At 39.2% G+C, this 19,455-nt stretch overlaps 1 protein-coding gene across 5 annotated transcripts in view; it reads left to right on the plus strand.

Moving 5' to 3' along the window:
- Kyat3 (kynurenine aminotransferase 3) overlaps positions 1-19,455 on the plus strand; it is a 61,905-nt gene that overhangs the window by 21,976 nt on the left and 20,474 nt on the right. For all 5 annotated transcript variants that reach the window (XR_011368679.1, XM_070006334.1, XM_070006333.1 and 2 more), the window contains 7 exons: positions 2,685-2,834; positions 4,769-4,855; positions 5,276-5,401; positions 5,496-5,616; positions 10,623-10,699; positions 11,937-12,026; positions 15,931-16,117. Coding sequence is in view for 4 of the 5 variants with exons in the window: in XM_070006334.1 (XP_069862435.1) it covers positions 2,685-2,834; positions 4,769-4,855; positions 5,276-5,401; positions 5,496-5,616; positions 10,623-10,699; positions 11,937-12,026; positions 15,931-16,117 (838 nt within the window). In the remaining variant the exon portion in view is untranslated. The remainder of the gene's footprint in view (positions 1-2,684; positions 2,835-4,768; positions 4,856-5,275; positions 5,402-5,495; positions 5,617-10,622; positions 10,700-11,936; positions 12,027-15,930; positions 16,118-19,455) is intronic.

The raw sequence follows: 19,455 nt of genomic DNA on the forward strand, positions 1-19,455 counted from the left end.
AAGGTTTTGAATTCTAGTAACAACAAATACAGGCAGGGATGTGGGGGAAAAGGAACCCTGATGCACTGCTGGTGGGAATGCAAGCTAATACAACCACTCTGGAAAGCAGTCTGAAGGTTCCTCAAAATACCTTCCCTAAGACCAAGCCATACTACTCCTTGGCATCTACCCTAAGCGTCATGAGCCAGTGTCATGATAAGGACACCTGCACTTCCATGTTCATTGCTTCACTGTTCACAACAGCCAAGTTATGGAAACGACCCAGATGCCCCACAATAGATGAGTGCTTCCAAAAATTGTGGTACCTATATACAATGGAATTTTACATAGCCATTAGAAAGAATAAAATAATGTCATTCGCAGGGAAATGGATAGAACTAGAACAAATCGTTAAGTGAGGTAAGCCAAGATCAGGAAGACAAATGGTGCATGTTCTCCCTGATCTGCGGAAGTTAGATCTAAAATACACTGGGATATGACAAATTACATAGAATTCTAGACAGTCATATACAGTGAGACCAAAAAGAGGTTAGTTATAGGAGGGAATCACAACAGTGCAATACCCAAGCACCTCCTTCTCCCCCCCTCTCTCTCTCTCTACACACACACACACACACACACACACACACACACACACACACACACACACACACACACACACACACACACACACACACACATATGTACTGAGTACTGAGTAACTGGAGTTGCTAGATCTTCATTGGAAATACAAAGGGACCTGTTTACTCCTCTAGATCCCAAGGTACTTTCAAACAAAGGAAATTACCTGCACTTGGACTCTTACAGAAACAGAAAATCAGAGTAGATTCTCAAAAGAAGATGAGGAGGAGTTGCCAGGCATTGGTAGCTAATAGCTTTAATCTTAGCTACTCAGAAGGTTGAAATCTGAGGATTATGGTTCAAAGCCAGCCCAAGCAGGACTCTTATCTCCTAGTTAACAACAAAATGCCAGAAGTGGAGCTGTGGCTCAAATGGTAGAGCATCAGCCTTGAGCAAAACTGAGTTCAAGTCCCAGTACTGTCGCACAAAAGCCGGGTGGGGGGGCGGGGTAGGGGGAGGAAGTCAGTGCTAGACAGTAAGACAAGGAAAAGAAAGGGAAGAGAATAGCAAGTGGAAGGAAGGGAAGATAACATAGAAGAATGGAAGGAAACTTCTCCAGTCTCCAGAATGCTCTGGAGATTTTGACAAGATGACAAAATAAGCAGTCATTGTTGGCCTAGAGTATTCAGGGTTGAGTGTTGGAATTCAGGACAGTAGAACAGCTAGCCTTCAGATAATGCAAAAACTGCAGATGATCTGGTAAAGAAAGGAATGAAATGTCTTACTTCACCCTACTCTGGACCTGTTGACCTCAGAGAAGTCCTCTAACAACAGGAAAACAAAGTAAACAGCCCCCCCGGTCCCCCCTTCTATCAGCACTGTGGACACCTACAGTTAGTTGTCACTGCTAGGGAATCCTAAGGCCTTGTCAGTGAGTGGAAAAGCGTTGCACTGTTCTAGGGAGCATCCAGTTGATACTGGCCTTCCCCACCCAGACTGCTGCTGTGTGGCCCTATTTGAGACCCACTTAACTGTGCCCCACCCATTGCCAGTGCCCATTACCCTTCCAGGCTACCTCTGCACTGTCCATAGAGACCTGCACACCAAACACTGCACTGCATTGCCAAAGTATGTAAGGGTGACTCTGTTTCTATGTAATTCTTAGAGATTCACAGGTGCCTCCTGCATGAATTACATTGCTGACCCATCCAGCAATGTTGGAATGACCCAAGTTCATTCTATACAAAACAAACACTTAAACACTATGTATTCTCAGACCTTTTATTTAGTAGAATGTTCATCATTAACAAATCTTCATAACCATTCTTGTAGGAACCACTCTAACAGCAGGGAAAGGCTTTTTGTTTCTTGTTCTTGTTAATGTGTTGCTTCAGGGCACCTATAGTTCACACCTGTGGTTCACACCTAGTTACTCATGAGGCTGAGATCTGAGGATTGTGATTGGAAGCCAGCCCAGACAATAAAGTCTATGAGACCCTTATCTCCAGTCAACTACCACCAAAAACCTGGAAGTGGAGCTAGGGCTCAAATATTAGAGCACTAATTCTGTGGAGGTCAAAAAACTCAAGGACAGTGCCCAGACCCAGAGTTCAATCCCCCCCAAAATACAAAGCTAGGCATGGTGGCTCATAGCTGTAATTCCCACTCCTTGAAAGGTGAAAATACTGGCCCAGTCAAAAAGTTAGTAAGGCACTATCTCAAAGAAGAATCTCTGACACAGAACAATTTCTGAACTATCAAAGAACTATCTGAACAGCTAAAAGCTATCTCTGATATAGTGGTGGCTGCCTGTAATCCCAGCTACAAGGAGACAGAGAGAGGAGGCTCATGGTCTGCGGCAAGCCCCAAGCAAAAAAAAACAAAAAAACAAAAAACCACCATATCTGAAAAATAACTAACATTAAAAGGTCTGGAGATAGGATTCAAATAGTAGAGGCCCTGAGTTCTAACCATACTACTCTTAAAAAAATGTTACTCTTTGTAACTCTATACATTAACCCAAATTTTAAAAATTCTTAACATTTAAAGTTATATTACCTCAACAGTGTTGGTTCTATTAGCAAATTCCAGCTTTGGTTATGTTTTTCTTTTTAATCCAACAGGGTCATCCATCACTTGTCAAAGCTCTGTCCTGCCTCTACGGAAAATGTTATCAGAAGCAAATTGATCCAAATACAGAAATTCTCGTGACAGTAGGAGCATATGGCTCTCTCTTCAGTGCCATCCAAGGGCTGGTTGATGAGGGAGATGAAGTAAGCATACTCACATTATTGTAATATCTGTATTATTATCATTTATTCCGCCTTTGAATGTTTACTTACTTTTGGGTTCTTTCTCTTTTCTGTTTTAAATTATTTCTGAAGCCTATCACATATATAGTAAAGCCAATGCCTTTTAAATGTAGAACTGGATAAGCCTCCATCTAACTAAACCCCAGGTGAAGATTTTGTATGTTTCTAGCACCCTAAGCTATTCCCCTAGAAGCTGCCCGTCTTCCACTTCCTTACCCCACCAGCTAGTTCTCTCTGCTCTTGCACTTGATATAAGTGAAACCACATAGGATAGACTCTTGAGTTTGGCTTCTTTCATTTGTCACGAGGTCTGGGAGATGTCTTTGCTTGGTTACTTTTTGTTCTTTTTATTTTTCCAGCCTGCTGAGAAAAACGCAAGGGTAGTAAACTAATAAGGAAGAAAAAGAACTCTTAATCTCACTTAGTCAACGAGTATTGGGTCAATGCTGCTTTGTGTCCAGTAGAATGTGAGCAATAGGGTGTGAGGATATATAACAGGAATGTCAAATCATTTCAGCCATATTGTACTGAAATGTAAGACCAACTCTTAACACCTGTCTCCATTGCTGTTATAAATCTTCCACTTTAATATTTCTTGACCTTGTTCATTTATTCAGAAAATCACCAAGGATAGGTAGGTACCACTATAGAAAAGATACTTAAGAAGATAGGTTTAGCTGGGCGCTGGTGGCTCACACCTGTAATCCTAACTACTCAGGAGGCTGAGATCTTAGGATCACAGTTCAAAGCCAGCTTGAGCAGGAAAGTCCAGGAGACTCTAATCTCCAATAAACCACCAGAAAATCAGAAGTGGCGCTATGACTCAAGTGGTAGAGCACTAGCCTTGAGCTAAAGAGCTCAGGGACAGTGTCCAAGCTCAGAGTTCAAGCCCCAGTACTATCAACAACAACCAAAAAACAAAAGTAGGAAGACCTATGTGTCTGTAGCTGACACCTATTAATTCTAGGTACTCAGAAGGCTGAGAACTAAGAATCATGATTCAAAGCCAACCTAGGCAAACAAATCTGAGAGATTCTCATCTACAATTAACTAACCACGAGCCAAAAGTGGAGGTGTGGCTAAAGAAAAAAAAAACCTCATGAGAAGAAGAACAACCTAATGAGAGCATGAGGCTCTGTTTCATGCCTCAGTACAGGTAGACACAAAAAAGTAAAAAGAATAACTGACTGTATATTTTATGATAGTTATAAGTTGTATGTCTGAACTCTCCTTCTACAAGTGAAAAAAGTTAGGAATGCTAGATCAAGCTGATAGGTTGAAGATAGGCTAGTGACTAGACTAGCTGGCTTGAGAACTCTCTTGAAAGCCCAGGAGGAGTGATGGGGAGAGAAAGGGGCAAAAGGACAGGAGATCCTCCAGAGGACTTGGGGAAAAGACAGGCATCCCCTCCCTGTTGTGTGATGCCTTTGAAAAGAAAGAACATTTTTACTCTCAGGATAAATAATTTGTGTAAACTAGCACTCTGAGTCAAAGAGCACTGTGGCATTCTCTTTCCTTTCAGACCAGCTCCACTCATTATCTGGTACATCATTTATATCCTGTATTGTATTTGCTCACTTGAAATATAAGGAAATTCTTCATGGCTTTGAATAAAGCATCCTTTTGAGAATATAATTAGAGGTATGGTCCCCTTTTCCCAGATAAATCGTCCTGTGCACATATAAAAATCTTACCATTTCAAATGCTCCACTGCAAATGATCCATAGACCCTCCAAAGGCACCAGGGACTCCAACTTAGACTCCCTGGACAAGTTTATACCCAGGGTTTTTCATACTCAAACACTAGCCCCATGAAAGCCAGGGCTGCCCTTTTCAACATGTATTTCACATGTGTTAGTGATCGATGATTGTATTTTTCTTTGCTTTAATTTCAGGTCATAATAATGGTGCCTTTCTATGACTGCTATGAGCCTATGATAAAGATGGCTGGAGCCACACCTGTATTTATCCCCCTAAGATCTGTAAGTTTGCCAGCTTATTCATATGCTTAAAGGATCAGTTACCTTGATGACTTTTGTGAGTCTTGTCCAAATAATTAATGCACTAAGATGAACCACAGAATCTTCTATTAGCCTTACTGTGCCTCACATGTTAACCACTTATAGCTGGTCCCAGGAAAGGAAGAGAAGTGCTTTAACAGATATTACGTGGACAGGGTCAATTTTTCCACTTAGTAGGTGTAAGTATAAGATTCAGGTCCTCATAAATTCTCACATTAGAACTAATGTCCTTTCTTCTCACTGTCTTTACCAGTCATTCAGTAGTTACCATGTAGTTTGCCCTGCCTACCTCCAATTTTTTTTCTTTATTAGGTAACTTGTATGTAAGACAGCAAATGTGAATTATTTTGTTTAAATCACATCTTCATTCTTCATGCTTAGAAACCTGTTTCTGGAAAAAAATGGTCTAGTTCTGACTGGACCTTAGATCCTCAAGAACTGGAAAGTAAATTTAACTCGAAAACCAAAGCCATTATCCTCAATACTCCACATAATCCCTTTGGCAAGGTAAGCAAGTCTCTTACCTCTTTATACATACTGTCGTTGTGTTATTGTTTTCTGGGTGTATTGACTACTGTGCTCTTTCCTTGAATATGTGTAGGTGTATACCAGAGAGGAGCTCCAAGTAATTGCGGACCTTTGCATCAAATATGACATACTGTGCATCAGTGACGAGGTTTATGAGTGGCTGGTATATACAGGAAACAAGCACATAAAAATAGGTACTCATTATTATGCTGGACCACACATCTAAATGTGCTTGGCACATGTGTATCAACTGATTAGAAAAGACCTCAGGCAGCTTTAAAACACTCTTCGTAAGGAGTATCTGCCTGCATGAACACCTAAAAATAGAATTTGGGTGAATGGAGTTGAGTGAGTTAGAGAATCATTTGAAGGACAAGTAGTCCAAATTTAGAAGAGATACTGAGTTGTTCTATAAAGCTGTGATCTCAGCAGAGAAATTCCTTTGCCCATTTTTGTGGCTTCTTACAGAAAATCCTGCCATTCCTTGGGATATAAGACACTGGACATGTCACTGTTCCTGACAGGTTCTGAACTGTTGGCACTAAGCAGGGACAGTAAATAACACTTGGTCTTTGCCTGGGATTTCTGCCATTGTTTCTGGGATATCTCTCACACATCAGTGTCTTAGGTGTCTTTCCACTCCTACTCTAAAACTCTTAAGGATTTCTTTTTCCTAACAAAAACATGGCAATTAGAAATCAAAAGAAAAATCATAATTGGTTTCATTATCCTTAGCATTCACTGTCAGATAAGTGACAGCCCCAGGTATAAGAAAACTGTGGAAGAAAATTTCCTGTCTCAAGTCATTTGAACAATGTCCACTTAAAAATCACTCCAACTGCCAGGTGCCAGTAGCTCACACCTGTAATCCTAGCTGCTCAAGAGTCTAAGATCCGAGGATCACAGATCAAAGCTAGCCCAGGCAGGGAAGTCCATGAGACTTATTTCCAATTAATCCAGAAAACCGGAAGTGGCGCTGTGGCTCAAGTGGTAGAGCACTTGCCTTGGGCCCGAAGAGCTAAGGGACAGCACCCAGGCCAGAGTTCAAGCCCCATAACCAAAGGTGGAAAAAAGTGACTCCAACCTGATTAATTGATATTGTTGTAGTTGGGGTCTGGGAATGTGGCTTAGTGATAGAGTGCTTGCCTAGCATGCATGAAGCCCTGGGTTTGATTCCTCAGTACAACATACACAGAAAAAGCCAGAAGTGGTGCTGTGGCTCAAATGATAGAGCTCTAGCCTTGAGCAGAGAAGCTCAAGGACAGTGTCTAGACCCTGAGTTCAAGCTCCAGGACCAGCAAATATATATATATATATATATATATATATATATATATATATATATATATATATATTTATATATATATAGTAGTTAATGTAGCAATACTTATTCTGAAAGATTATTATGATTATTTTAAATGATCACAAAATTTATTGACTTGATATATGAATTACAAGCTCTTCGAGGTTGCATAGAACTATAATTGTTAAAGATTTGCAAGATGTACTTTAACTAAACTTTTTTTTTTAGCTGGTATAACATCCCACTAATTTAAAACAAGTGGAAAAAAAAGAGTTCACTAGACAATAATTTAGATAGGTCAATCTGTTTGCGGTAAAAGAAGTCTCTCAGCTGGGTACCTGTGGCTCATGCCTGAAATTGTAACTACTCAGAAGGCTGAGATCTGAGAATTGCAGTTGGATGCCAGCCCAGGCAGGAAAGTCTGGGAAACTCTTATCTCCAACTAACCACCAAAAAGCCAGAAGTGGAACTTTGGCTCAGATAGCAGAGTGCCAGCCTTGAGTGGAAAACCCTAAGGGACAGAGGCCAGGCCCTGAGTTTAAGCCTTAGTACTGGCACAAACACACAAAAAGATCTCTCAACTACAATGGTCCATTAGTGAAAGATGCAGAAGGCCGGCTCCTCAGTTTACAAAGCTGGGAGACCCTTTTCTAATGTGAATGCACTGAGACTATATATCTAACCACATATCCTACAGTTAGTGTCCTGTTCATGTTGCCAGCCAAGCAACACTGTGCTGCACTCTTTATCATGTCTCCTCTTTTTCTGCTTTCTACTGAAATTGCAGTCACCTGTGAGAAATAATTAGTGCTGCTGGGGCTAAGGTAAGCATTGTCTGTCATAACTGAAAACTGCAAAAGCTAATTGCTTTCCAGATGTCACTGCAACTCAAAATGTAATGGTTGTAGTTTTCTAAAGTCGTCAGACATGGAAAGCTTTGTTTGGGGTTTATTTTATTTCGCTGGTTGGTTCCTTGGGGTTTTGCCTGCAATGACCACATTCACATGCAGAGCTCTCTGTAATCATGTCTTTGTGCTTTTCCATCTCCCTGATTGAAAGAACATAACCATTTTCCATATTTTAACATTATTTAAGGTTTGTTTTATGAAATGTTCCTCTTGGATCAGATTCTTACTCAAATTATATTTAATTTTCATCCAAATTATATTTAGTTTTTCTAAAATTATATTTCAGGCAGCAAAAGAAAACTTTCTCTTCTTACCCCTCTATCTACTAATACATGGACATTTGCCAAATTAGTATATACTCCTTGTAAGCTGTTCAACTGATCTGCTTACTTTTTGTGGGGGGGAAGACAACCACTTTTATATGGCTAAAATTAGTCACTGACAAATCACTGAGCTCTTCATTTAGCTACTATGATTCGTTTTGACACTTTGTTGAGTGACACCTGCATTTGATGTTTAATTTTCAGTACAGAGTGGAAACATGGGAGAACTACACTAGTTCCTCAGGGTGATATTTACTTTCAAGGTTTTATTTCTAAATATTGTTTTCCAGATAGACCTTGTTGATTTAGGATGTATCATTATTTTAATATACTCCTCATTGTATATAGTTTAGATTTTGGTTAGATGGAAGCCAGAGTATGTGTCATGTTCTTTTGGTATTGTTTGTGAAGAAAGAAACATCTCAAAACTCAAAAGGATGTAATAACATTAAATATTACAATATTCTTTTTTAGAAATGATCCTTCTAAATATTTTCACTTATCTTTTCTGTTTGTGTTGTGTTGCACAGAGAATGCAAGTATAATCTTTATCATTTAGTAGTGTTCCTACAGTTACAAATAATGATAGGTATTTACTAGACTGAAATTAATTTGCACACTTTAAAACTTTCTTTAGCTGCCTCACAGAGTGGTAGACACTTTTACTTGCATATGAGCATATTAAAAGGAAAAAAAGACTCAGACCTGCAGAAATGAGCATTTATTTTCCCATTGTGGATACAGATACTCTGAACAATACAAAAGTTCCTGCTATGCTACTAAAAACAAGTTGAAACATGTGAGATTTTATCTAAAGAACTTTATAATCAAATTAAGTAAGGTGACAGCCAGGCACCAGTGGCTGATACCTGTAATCCTAGCTACTTGGGAGGTTGAGATCTTATGAATGTGTTCCAAGCCAGCCCCTGGGCAGGAAAGTCCATGAGACTCTTAGCTCCAATTAACCACCAAAAGGCTAGTAGTGAAGCTATGGCTCAAGTAGTAGAGCACTAGCCTTGAGCAAAAAAAGCTCAGGGACAGCATCCAGACTGAGTTTAAGCCCCACAAACTGGCACCAGAATAAATAAAGATTCAGAAAAGACAGGATTTGCTGGGCACAATGATTGAAGCCTGTAATCTTATCTACTTGGGAAACCATAATCCGGAGGTAGAGGTTCAAACCAACCCAGTGATAAAGTTTGAGAGACTATTTCAGTCAGTACACACATCTGTCTACCCAGCAACAAAGAGAAGCACTGTAGGAGGATTGCAGGGCTGGCTGGTCAGGGCAGAAACAAGACTTTGTCTCAAAAATAATCAAAGGGCAGCACTGGACATTGATGAAAGTAAACTATGCAACTCATGGGTGGAGATGGTAGGGAGAGAATGAGGGAACAGATGACACTCCGCAAAAGGAAGTGTACTTATTACCCGATGTATATAAAAGTAACCCATTGTACATCACCTCTAAAATAACAATAAAGTAAATTATAAAAACAACAACATAATGACCAATGGGCTGGGCACTGGTGGATCACAACTGTAATCCTATCTACTAAGGAGGGTGAAATATGAGGATTGTTGTTCCAAGGCAGCCCTGGCAGGAAGGTTCTGTGAGACTCTTATCTCCAATTAACCACCAGAAAACCAGAAGTGGCACTGTGGCTCCAAAGTGGTAGAGTGCTACCCTTGAGCAAAAGAGCTCAGGCACAGCGCCCAGGTTCTGAGTTCAAGTTCCATGACTGACAAAACAAACAAAACAAAAACAATGAAAGGACTTGGAAAAAAAATCACGTTAAGTGTCAGGGCCAGAGAGACAAAGGATACATATGTTCTCTCATATGTGGAAGCATCAATTAATGAATAAATGTATACATAAATACTTTGGGATGGTATGCAAGGGTACATGTATGTAGTAACTGAAGTATGATATATTTGGGGAAAATCCAAATGGTATAATTCTTTGGAAAGACTAACCCACAGCCCAACAAAATAAACACCAGGAACCAGGCACTGGAAAGATGGAGGTGGGGTCAAGGGAAGGTAGGTAGACAAATGAAAAAGAATATAGTCATGACACGGGATATACAGCTCAGTGGAGTTGTAAACAAAGCACACACTAGTTCCTGGGTCCGCCTCCTCTAGTTCAGCTAATTCAGTAGGTCTGGAATGAGGCCCTGGGTACAATTTGCCTGTCTTAGAAATTCCCCAGTAGTAGCTTACTACAGTGAGACCACATTGTAAGAGCTGTTGCTCTAGAAAGCATGAATTGTAAAATCTCAAAAAAAAAAATGGACAAACAAAGGACTATCCCATAGTCAGAAGGACAGCCAAGGTACAGCCACAGGAGCTTAGGTCCACCAGATGCCACCAGATCACTGCCTGCTCATATTACTGCCCCTACCGTTCCTGGAAATAATTTTGCCAATCCAGAAACTATTCAATTTATTTCCAAATTACTTGGCACACCACTGAAGTATTGTAAAGTATTTTCACCTCAGTTTGGGCTTCAAATTCTATTATCTTAAGTAACCTACTACAGCTATCCTATACTACAGTTAATACTTTGAATTCCTGTACTTGGGTCATGTTTTTAGATTATACTACATGTACATTGATTAGAAACCGTTCTTTAAGCATCTCCCCTTTTTTGGGTCCCGTTTCAGCCACGTTTCCAGGTATGTGGGAGAGAACAGTAACCATCGGCAGTGCTGGGAAGACGTTTAGTGTGACTGGCTGGAAGGTAAGAAGAGGAGGAACTTGGTTGTGGCTGAGTATGTGACTCAGTAGTAAGGCATGTACTTAACAGGTGAGAAGCCCTGGCTTTACTGATTAGCACTCACCTTTCCACAAAAGAAGGGGGGAAAACGAACTGCTTAAAAATAAGCACCTATTTTATCTTTTGTCACGTTATATGTGTTATGTGCATACATACTCCACTTACACAGGTTTTTAATTTTTTTTTTTTTTACTTTTTGACTTATTCAGCTTTCATGTTGAGCTTCATCCTTCTTAAGATCTGGTCATTTCTTTAAAAGTAAGAAGCCTTCAATATTGTTTAAATTTTGTAAGTAATCAACTAATACTACTTTTCCTTTACAAAGGAATTTCAGATTATTGCTTATTGGTATAAAAGGAGAAAACGATAGCTAATATTCTGCCTCTATGTGCCGGACTCTAAATGTTTACATGTGTAAATTCATTTCCTTCTTGGAACTACTTTCCAAGGTGGTTCCATTATCCCTGCTTTGTGGATTATGGAATTAAAACATAGAAGAGTAACATATAAAATGTCATGCCTGGGATGACACAGCTACCAAGTTCAAGGCAGGGCCGGGGCTCTGGCTTCAGAATCAAAACATTTAACCTCTGTGCCATTTAGTACAATAACAATTCATTTGGCTGCAGCTTAATTCCCTTCCAGCCTCACTTCTACTGAACGTGCTGTGATTCAGAGCACATTGTTAGGAGACCTGGAGATTCTGAGTCTATATGATTTAACTCTGGAGGAATCCCATAGGCTCTCATAGAGTTACTTGTATCTGTAATTCAAACAAGCCCCATGCTGCTGCTTCCACCTTCGAAGTGTCAGAAGTAGAAAATTATAGTGCACATCTGTAACTCTAGCACTCCTGAGGCTGAGGCAGGAGAATCAGGAGTCCAGGCTCAGTCTGGGTTACATAGTGAAAACAGAGGGGGGGTTGGGAGAGCATCTAAGAGAAAAGGTTGATCAAGATTAGAGTCTACTTCCAAAGGCAGAGCTGAGCCATGAAGGCAGAGCATGCTGACTACAGTTGGAAACATCTCCACAGAAAGAAGAATGCTGAAATGCTTCTGAGTCCACACACTGTCCTGCTTTCATAGTGTGAACATTTATGAATGTCTTTACTTAACCCTTGTATAACTGTGCTCAAGCTTTCTGTGGACTATTAAATTTGTTGTTGTTGTTTTGTAAAACTACTTTGTTTTTCTTTTCCCAGCTTGGCTGGTCCATTGGCCCTCATCATTTGATAAAGCATTTACAGACAGTGCAACAAAACACCATTTATACCTGTCCAACTCCTTTACAGGTGCGTGTTCTAGAAATTTAGGTTATAGCCTGGTTTATTGGTAAAGGTGAGAATTTTATATTTTGCATTTGAATTGACTTAGTTCATGCTGTCATGTGCTTCTTGAGAGGGTTCTGTAATGTATTTGGAAATTTAGGTGCAGACTCACTGTTATCAAGATTGTTTGACTTGGGGGTTTTGTTCATTTTATAACAGGTTGTACCTTTGAATATGCATAAATTGTTGGTGGGAAAATACAGTGCTTCAAAAACTCTCTAGAGGACAATGGCACGCTCAGCAAAATTAGAAGTTCTGGGTCTATGAAACAGTCAGCAGTCTTTTGAAAATTTACCCTAGGTCTATGTTATGCTGAGAGGCAGTTGGACCATGGAGGCTTTGACCTAATTAATGGATTCATCCCTTGACAAAATTATAATTTGATGCACTTTTGGAAAGTGGTAGAAACTCGAAAGACCGAAATATAGCAGACAACATGCCTGCACTCATGCAGTATATACCTTGCAGGGGACACACGTAATAAATGTTTTTAAATGTAATGTCACATGTTGAGATATAAAGAAGAAAAATAAAGTAGGGAAATCGAAGGACATATGATGGACATGTGATAGGGTAATCTTTGAAAGTCTTGCTAAGAAGATAACATTTGAGCAGCAAAAGGAAGGTTTAGCTCATGTAGTTATTGAAAACCCTTGTGTATTGAAATAATAGCAAGTGCAAAGGCTTATGGGTAGACAGTACAGATAACATGTTTATATCATTGAATAGCATAGAGGCTGGAATGAGATGATCAGGTGATAAGAGGGGAAGGAGCTAAGGTCAGAGGGCTAGGAGACAGATCAAGCTGGCCCAAGTAGGTCTGAGTGATGTAAGAAGTCATGGGAGGGGCTGGGAAGGTGGCTCAGTGGTAGAGCGCTTGCCTTGCATGCATGAGGCCCTGGGTTCGATTCCTCAGCACCACATAAGCAAAAAGAAAAAAGCCGGAAGTGGCACTGTGGCTCAAGTGTGGTAGAGCATTAACCTTGAGCTGAAGAGCTGAGGGACAGTGCCCAAGCCCAGAGTTTAGGTCCCACGACCGGACCCCCCCCCAAAAAAAGTCATGGGAGAGTTTTGATAACAAGAATGGCATAGTCTTCCTTGTGTTATCAAGGATATCTATTGCTTGTTGAGTGGAAAAAAACAACGGGCTGGGAAGGTGGCTCAGTGGTAGAATGCTTGCCTTGCATGCACGAGGCCCTGGGTTCAATTCCACATAAGCAGAAAAAGCCGTAAGTGGTGCTGTGGCTCAAGAGGTAGAGCACTAGCCTTGAGTTGAAGAGCTGAGGGACAGCGCCCAGGCTCAGAGTTTAAGCCCCATGACCAACAACAAAAAAACCTGTACCAGAGGCCCAGGAGAGAAATGCCAATGGGCTGAACCAATATGAGGGTATGAGGGTGATAAGTGAGTGGATTCTCCATATACTTTTAAGGTGAAGCCAAAAATCTTGGTGGATAACTGAATACAGAGTTTTAGGGAGAAGAGCAGCCTAGAGTAATATTGGAGTTATGATGGACATTTTTTTTCCGGTCATGGGGCTTGAACTCTGGGCCTAGGCACTGCCCCTCAGCTCTTCAGCTCAAGGTGACCCCTCTACCACAGCACCACTTCCAGTTTTCTGATGGTTTATTGGAGATAGGGTCTCACGGACTTGCTTGCCTGGATCAGCTTTGAATTGTGATCCTCAGATCTCAGCCTCCTGAGTAGCTAGGATTATGTGCATGAACCAACTGTGCCTGGCAATGATGGACATTTATATCTCTGCACTTCAAATTCTTTAGTGCTATGTCTTCAGTATAGTGAATATTGTAGTTGCTAAGACAAAGACAGAAGAAATCTCTTTTTGTAAACCATCTTTTTCTTCACTTCTGCAAGATGCCCTGTTTGGCTTTCTGTTTGAAAACTGATCTCTGGTTTCTTTGACCTGAGAAACAATATTAATTCTATTTTGCTGCTAAATTCTTTTGCCATGAGACTTCCCTGATCCTGCCCTCTGTTTTCCCTTTCTCATCTCTAATCATACTATGTCTCTTGCTATTTGTCAGCTACGTTGGTTTCTTTCAGTTCTTCCAAGAGAACAAATTATACCCTGCTTTCTGCCTTTTATTTGTTTCTACCTTACCTCTGTCCCTACTTCCAGAATAATGATCACTGAAAGATCCAGGAAAACAAGGACAATGCCTATCTTGTTAGTTTTTCTATTTTCATCTCTTTTATCTGAATTCCAGACTTAACATAGGTATTTGGTATGTATTTATTGAACAAATAAATTTTTTCCTTTAGTTCTTGTCATCTCTTGCTTCTGATCAGTTACTTTATAACTTGACCACTTTGCTTATTCCTTAGCTATTCCAGACTCCCATATTACCCTGGCTCTCCTCATTTGTCTAGTATCATTATTTCTAAGTCATCCCTGTTCATTGTTTGCCAAGATTCTTTCCTTCTGCTTGTGCAGATTTGGTTCTTTATAGATGCCCTGATTCTGACTCATTTGCATGTTCCTAACCTGCTACTTACTCAGATACCTGCATAGTCCTTTATGTCTTAATCCATGCAAGTTAATGTAACAAAGTACTAAATGGGTAACACATTCTCATAGTTCCAGTGGCTGGAACCTTGATCCCACATCAAGGTTCTAATGGAGACTTTGTCTTTGTCTTAGGAAAATCTATTTCCTCACAGATATCCACTTTTTCTTGGTGGAGCAGAGGGCTAGCTATCTTTTACAAAGACACTAATGGCATTCCTAGGAACTCTACCCTTCTGAACTAATTACCTCCCAAATCATCTACCTTTTAATACCATAGCATTGGGAATGAGAGTTTCAACATATGGACTTAGGGAGATTTAGCCTTTAACAATATTGACCTTCTTTTTTTTTTTTTTTTTTTTGGTCCAGTTTTTCTCCTGGCTTCTCTGCCTTACTGAGGAATGCTGAAAGAGCAACTCGTGTGTTCTGTACCTTGTAGCCTATTTCAATTAAACTGCCTTCTTGAGCTAGAGCAAGGATTACATGTGATAGGTAATGAGGAAGTTCCTTGCTCTTCTGCAGAGTGGATTGGCTTTCATTTCCACCATGTCCCCCATGCCAATGAGGAAAGAATGGCTACTTCATCAGTGTTCTGGTCATTTTTCAAACTTAGATTTAACAAGCCATTTCATTGTTCACTTTAGGAAAAAAAAACACTATTTTATTATTATTATTATTAATTAAGCCATCTTTATTTGTCAGTTCTTTTTCAGTTTGGATTTTCATGGCTTATTATCAGTTCTTTGTATCCAATTTAATCATTTACATTGATCTATAGAGTTTAATACAAGTTCACAGAAATCTAACTATAATTTTTTGAGAGACCACTTTCCCACTTCCACAGGTGACCTTTATTTATTACAAATAAGTTAACTATGCTATTGTTTATAACGTATTCATAATGTACCATGTGATTTTTTTTTTGTTTCTTTGTATGTTCCTCCCCTACAGTTTTCACTGTATTTGATTCTGGTGCCATGCATCTTGTATATACACTTCTCTAATTTGAGAAGGGGAAGGGAAAAAAACAAAATGCTTAATTAGAGATACAGGTTGACCCATTGTAATAATGAGATGTACAAGACCCTGTATTGAAAATGAACTTTACAACTTTGGCAGGTGGGGGAGTAGTTGTAGAGGTGGGAGGGAAGGGATGGTAGGGGAAAAAGAAAGGAGGAGGCAACAATGCTCTATATGAAATTACCTTGCTCATGTAACTGTAACTCCTCTGTACAGTACTTTTACAATTATAAAACGTACAAAAAAAACCAAGTAAGTTAACTGAGAAATAAGTAACAATATCTTATTTCATTTCTACATTCTTTAATCTTAACATACAGGAAGCCTTGGCTCAAGCTTTTTGGACTGACATTAAACGAATGGATGCCCCAGAATGTTATTTTAATTCTTTGCCCAAAGAATTGGAAGCCAAAAGAGATCGGATGGCCCATTTGCTTGAAAGTGTTGGCCTCAAACCCATAGTTCCTGACGGAGGCTACTTTATCATTGCTGATGTATCATCACTAGGTTTGTGAAAGTTTTTATTTTTTCAAATATACAGAAACATACATGTGAAATAATAGTAGATTTATGTGGAAAGGTTTGGTGTCAAAGCTTTAGGAGTATTTTCTCTGATACTCTAATAGAAAAGGATGAATTTCCATGATGTCAAGCTTTTCTACGATTTCCTTTACATCTAGGACTTTTTCTTGAAATGTGATGTTGGTTAAATGGTTATGAAATAAGGTATTCTATCAAACATAGACTCTGCCATCATTCTGATCTGATGTGTAATTTAAAACTCTGTATGTGAAATAATATGAAATATTCTTTGTTCACTTGAGTAAAAATTAAATTTCCTTTTGCTTCAACAAATAAAGCGAGGAAAGGTGAGAGAATGCAATCATGCAATCCTAGTATTATGCATATATATATATATATATATATATATGGGGAATGTAACTAGAAAAATTGACAGGATGTGTGGAATTGGAAGAGATGAGGGACAGGATAAAAGGGATGACATTGATTAAGATGCATTGTTGAATTAAAACCCTTTGTACAATTACTTACAGGTAGTGAAAATAAATAAAGTGTTTTGTTAAGAAGAACAAGATTTCTAGAAATATAGAAGCCATCAGGAAATTTTTCCACTTTCAAATATTGAAATAAAATAAACAAGGAGAATAACATTTATCGAGATTCTACTCCATATCAAGTATCTAGACACCTATTTGAAAAAGCTATTGTGCAGACAACAAGGCTTAGAAACCTTTAAATAACTTGCTTGAAGTTTCACAGCTGAATTTTAAATAGTTCTATCTCAGAAAATTTCTGGCCTTCATATATCTAAACTAATAGATGTAGTTCTAACATGCCATTCTAACAAGTTGACAGCATAACAATGTTTTATATATAACTTATTTTCTTTGAAAATGCTGATTTTGTTTTTGACCTTACATATCCTAAATGGGAATTATTTCCTAATATGCTGGCATTTTTTATATTAGCAGTTTCTACTTTTTATAATATTTCATTAACATCTTCACAAGTTTCAAGGGAAGTGAAAAGTTGGAATTTTCCTATAATTTGGTTGGTCCTGAAATATGTCTCTGGAGAGCTGTAAGCTCTAGCCTTGCCCTGATGGGGTTGCAGAAGAAAGTGTCATGAATGTTTACCAGGTGCCTGGCTTAAAATACTTCCTTCTCCTGGTTAACAGACTACTTGCTGCCTCAGTGTCTGACCTATGACCCAACTTCTCTCTCACAGGAAACTTGTTTATCCTGGCAGACACCCTTGGAGTTTCTGGGTCCAAGATAGCCACTGTCCAAAAGAGCTCTGGCCAGGAAGATAGTCAAGTTTGGTTGTGACAATCAGGTCAGCAGAAGAAAGGGCCATACTCCTGGCAGGACTGACAGGAAGTGAAGAGCCTTCTGGAATACACACACACACACACTCAAGAGGTAGTGGAAAATTAAAGAGAGAACAAGGAACCTGTCCAAAAGCCTTTATTAGTGTTCTAAGGAGTCACCCAAGTAGATGTGCCTCAGCAAATTGTAATTAGTGGTTTTAGCGCAGACATGGCTCAGTGGAGTTACACTCTGGGAGCTTATAAGTGTGGTATGGCTTTTCAGTTCACAAGGAGCATTGAGATTATTGGGCAACTCAAGTAAGTTGTCTCTGGCTGTCCTATAGGGAGGTGGTTACCAGCTGGTTACATAAGAAATGTCCAGAGGCTGGAAAGGTGGCTCAGTGGCAGAGTGCTTGCCTTGCATAGGATATGTCCTAGGGATGGAGGAGGCAGAGACCTGGAAACTGTGTTAAGATGCCTTAAGCTTTTTTGTATTAATAAGTTTTTTCATTGTGAAAATACTGTACAGAGGGGTTACAATTACATGAGCAAGGAAGTGAGTACATTTCTTATCAAACATTGTTGCCTCCTCCTTTGTTTCCACTTCCCATCCCTGTTAAGCTTTGTTTCTGGCATGATACAGTCTAGTTTTTGTTGAGTGTGGTAATCAAACTGATGTAAAATTACAAGATTTCACTCCATAAAGGTTGGCTCAAACGAAATCAAGTCTCTCTTTTCATATATTTCTTTAATTGTTCTGCAAGAAAAATGAGCTGTGGTAAGCAGAGGCTTTTAAAGCCCTAGGGCCAGAAAACCCTGTTGGGTAAAAACCCAAGCTCTATCTTTGCATGAATTCCCTGTGTTTTATACATTTTGGAAAGCATTTTTTCCTATATTGGGCCCAAGTATGTAGCTCATTTTATGAGATGATAAGAGATAGCACAGTTTGCATTGCTTACATTTTTGCCTTTGAATCATAAATCCACAAAACTTTTTTCCTGTGAATTCTTTTGCTTATTAAAAGAAAATGGCTTATGCATCATATGTTTCCAAAAGGAATTTAAGTCTACGCATATAAAATATATGTAAATGGAAATGATGGTATATAAATAAAAAATAATGGCAGAGAAGAGTGGGAAGAAGTTGTGTCTTGGTTGCCTAGGTTTTCATAGCTGTAATTAGCATCAACTGAAGATGCTCTATTTTATTATTATTGTATTTAAGTATCTCTACAAAGGAGTTACCATTCAACATCTTGATTTATGATTATAATGCTTCTTGATCTTTGTTACCCCTTTCATCATTCTTCCCTAACCCTCCCAACCCTACCCTTTCCCTCAGGACTGGAGACTCTTGGTAGCAAATGCAAATAGAAAAATAGCATCAATTGCTTCATTGTAGATAAAAACAATTCTTTCATGCTTTTCTAGTAAATTCTAGAAAGGATTTATTACATCCTGACATTGTTACCAAAAGGACAGTAATAACAATTCAGGTTATTCTACTAGGCTTTGATTTAGCTTCCCATTTATTCCTTACTTAATCCACCAATACTAGTTTAGCTCCTAGATCTTTCAACTAGTTTTTTTTTTTTTAATATGAGAAAGGATTTTGATTAGAAAATCTTTCCTGCTGATGGGGGACAGGTATATGTCCCTTCTTTGTGGTTCTCCTTCACCATGAGGAAGAATGTCAATGTCTAAAAGATTCCAACAGGCTGGGAAGGTGGCTCAGTGGTAGAGCACTTGCCTTGAATGCTTAAGGCCCTGGGTTCGATTTCTCAGCACCACATAAGCAAAAAGAAAAAAGCCAGAAGTGGCGCTGTGGCTCAAGTGGTAGAGCGCTAGCCTTGAGCTGAGGGACAGCGGCCAGGCCCAGATTTCAGGCCCACGACTGGACCCAAAAAAAAAAAAAGATTCCAACATACAAAGAAATTTTTGTTTTATTATTTCATTTGCTTTAATTAAACTGCAATGTGTGATCTCTTCAAGATGCTAGAGTTTGGTTCTCTCCT

Source organism: Dipodomys merriami, unplaced genomic scaffold (assembly GCF_024711535.1).
Source record: "Dipodomys merriami isolate MVZ:Mamm:240054 unplaced genomic scaffold, mDipMer1.0.p SCAF_7, whole genome shotgun sequence".
Classification (NCBI taxonomy): domain Eukaryota; kingdom Metazoa; phylum Chordata; class Mammalia; order Rodentia; family Heteromyidae; genus Dipodomys; species Dipodomys merriami.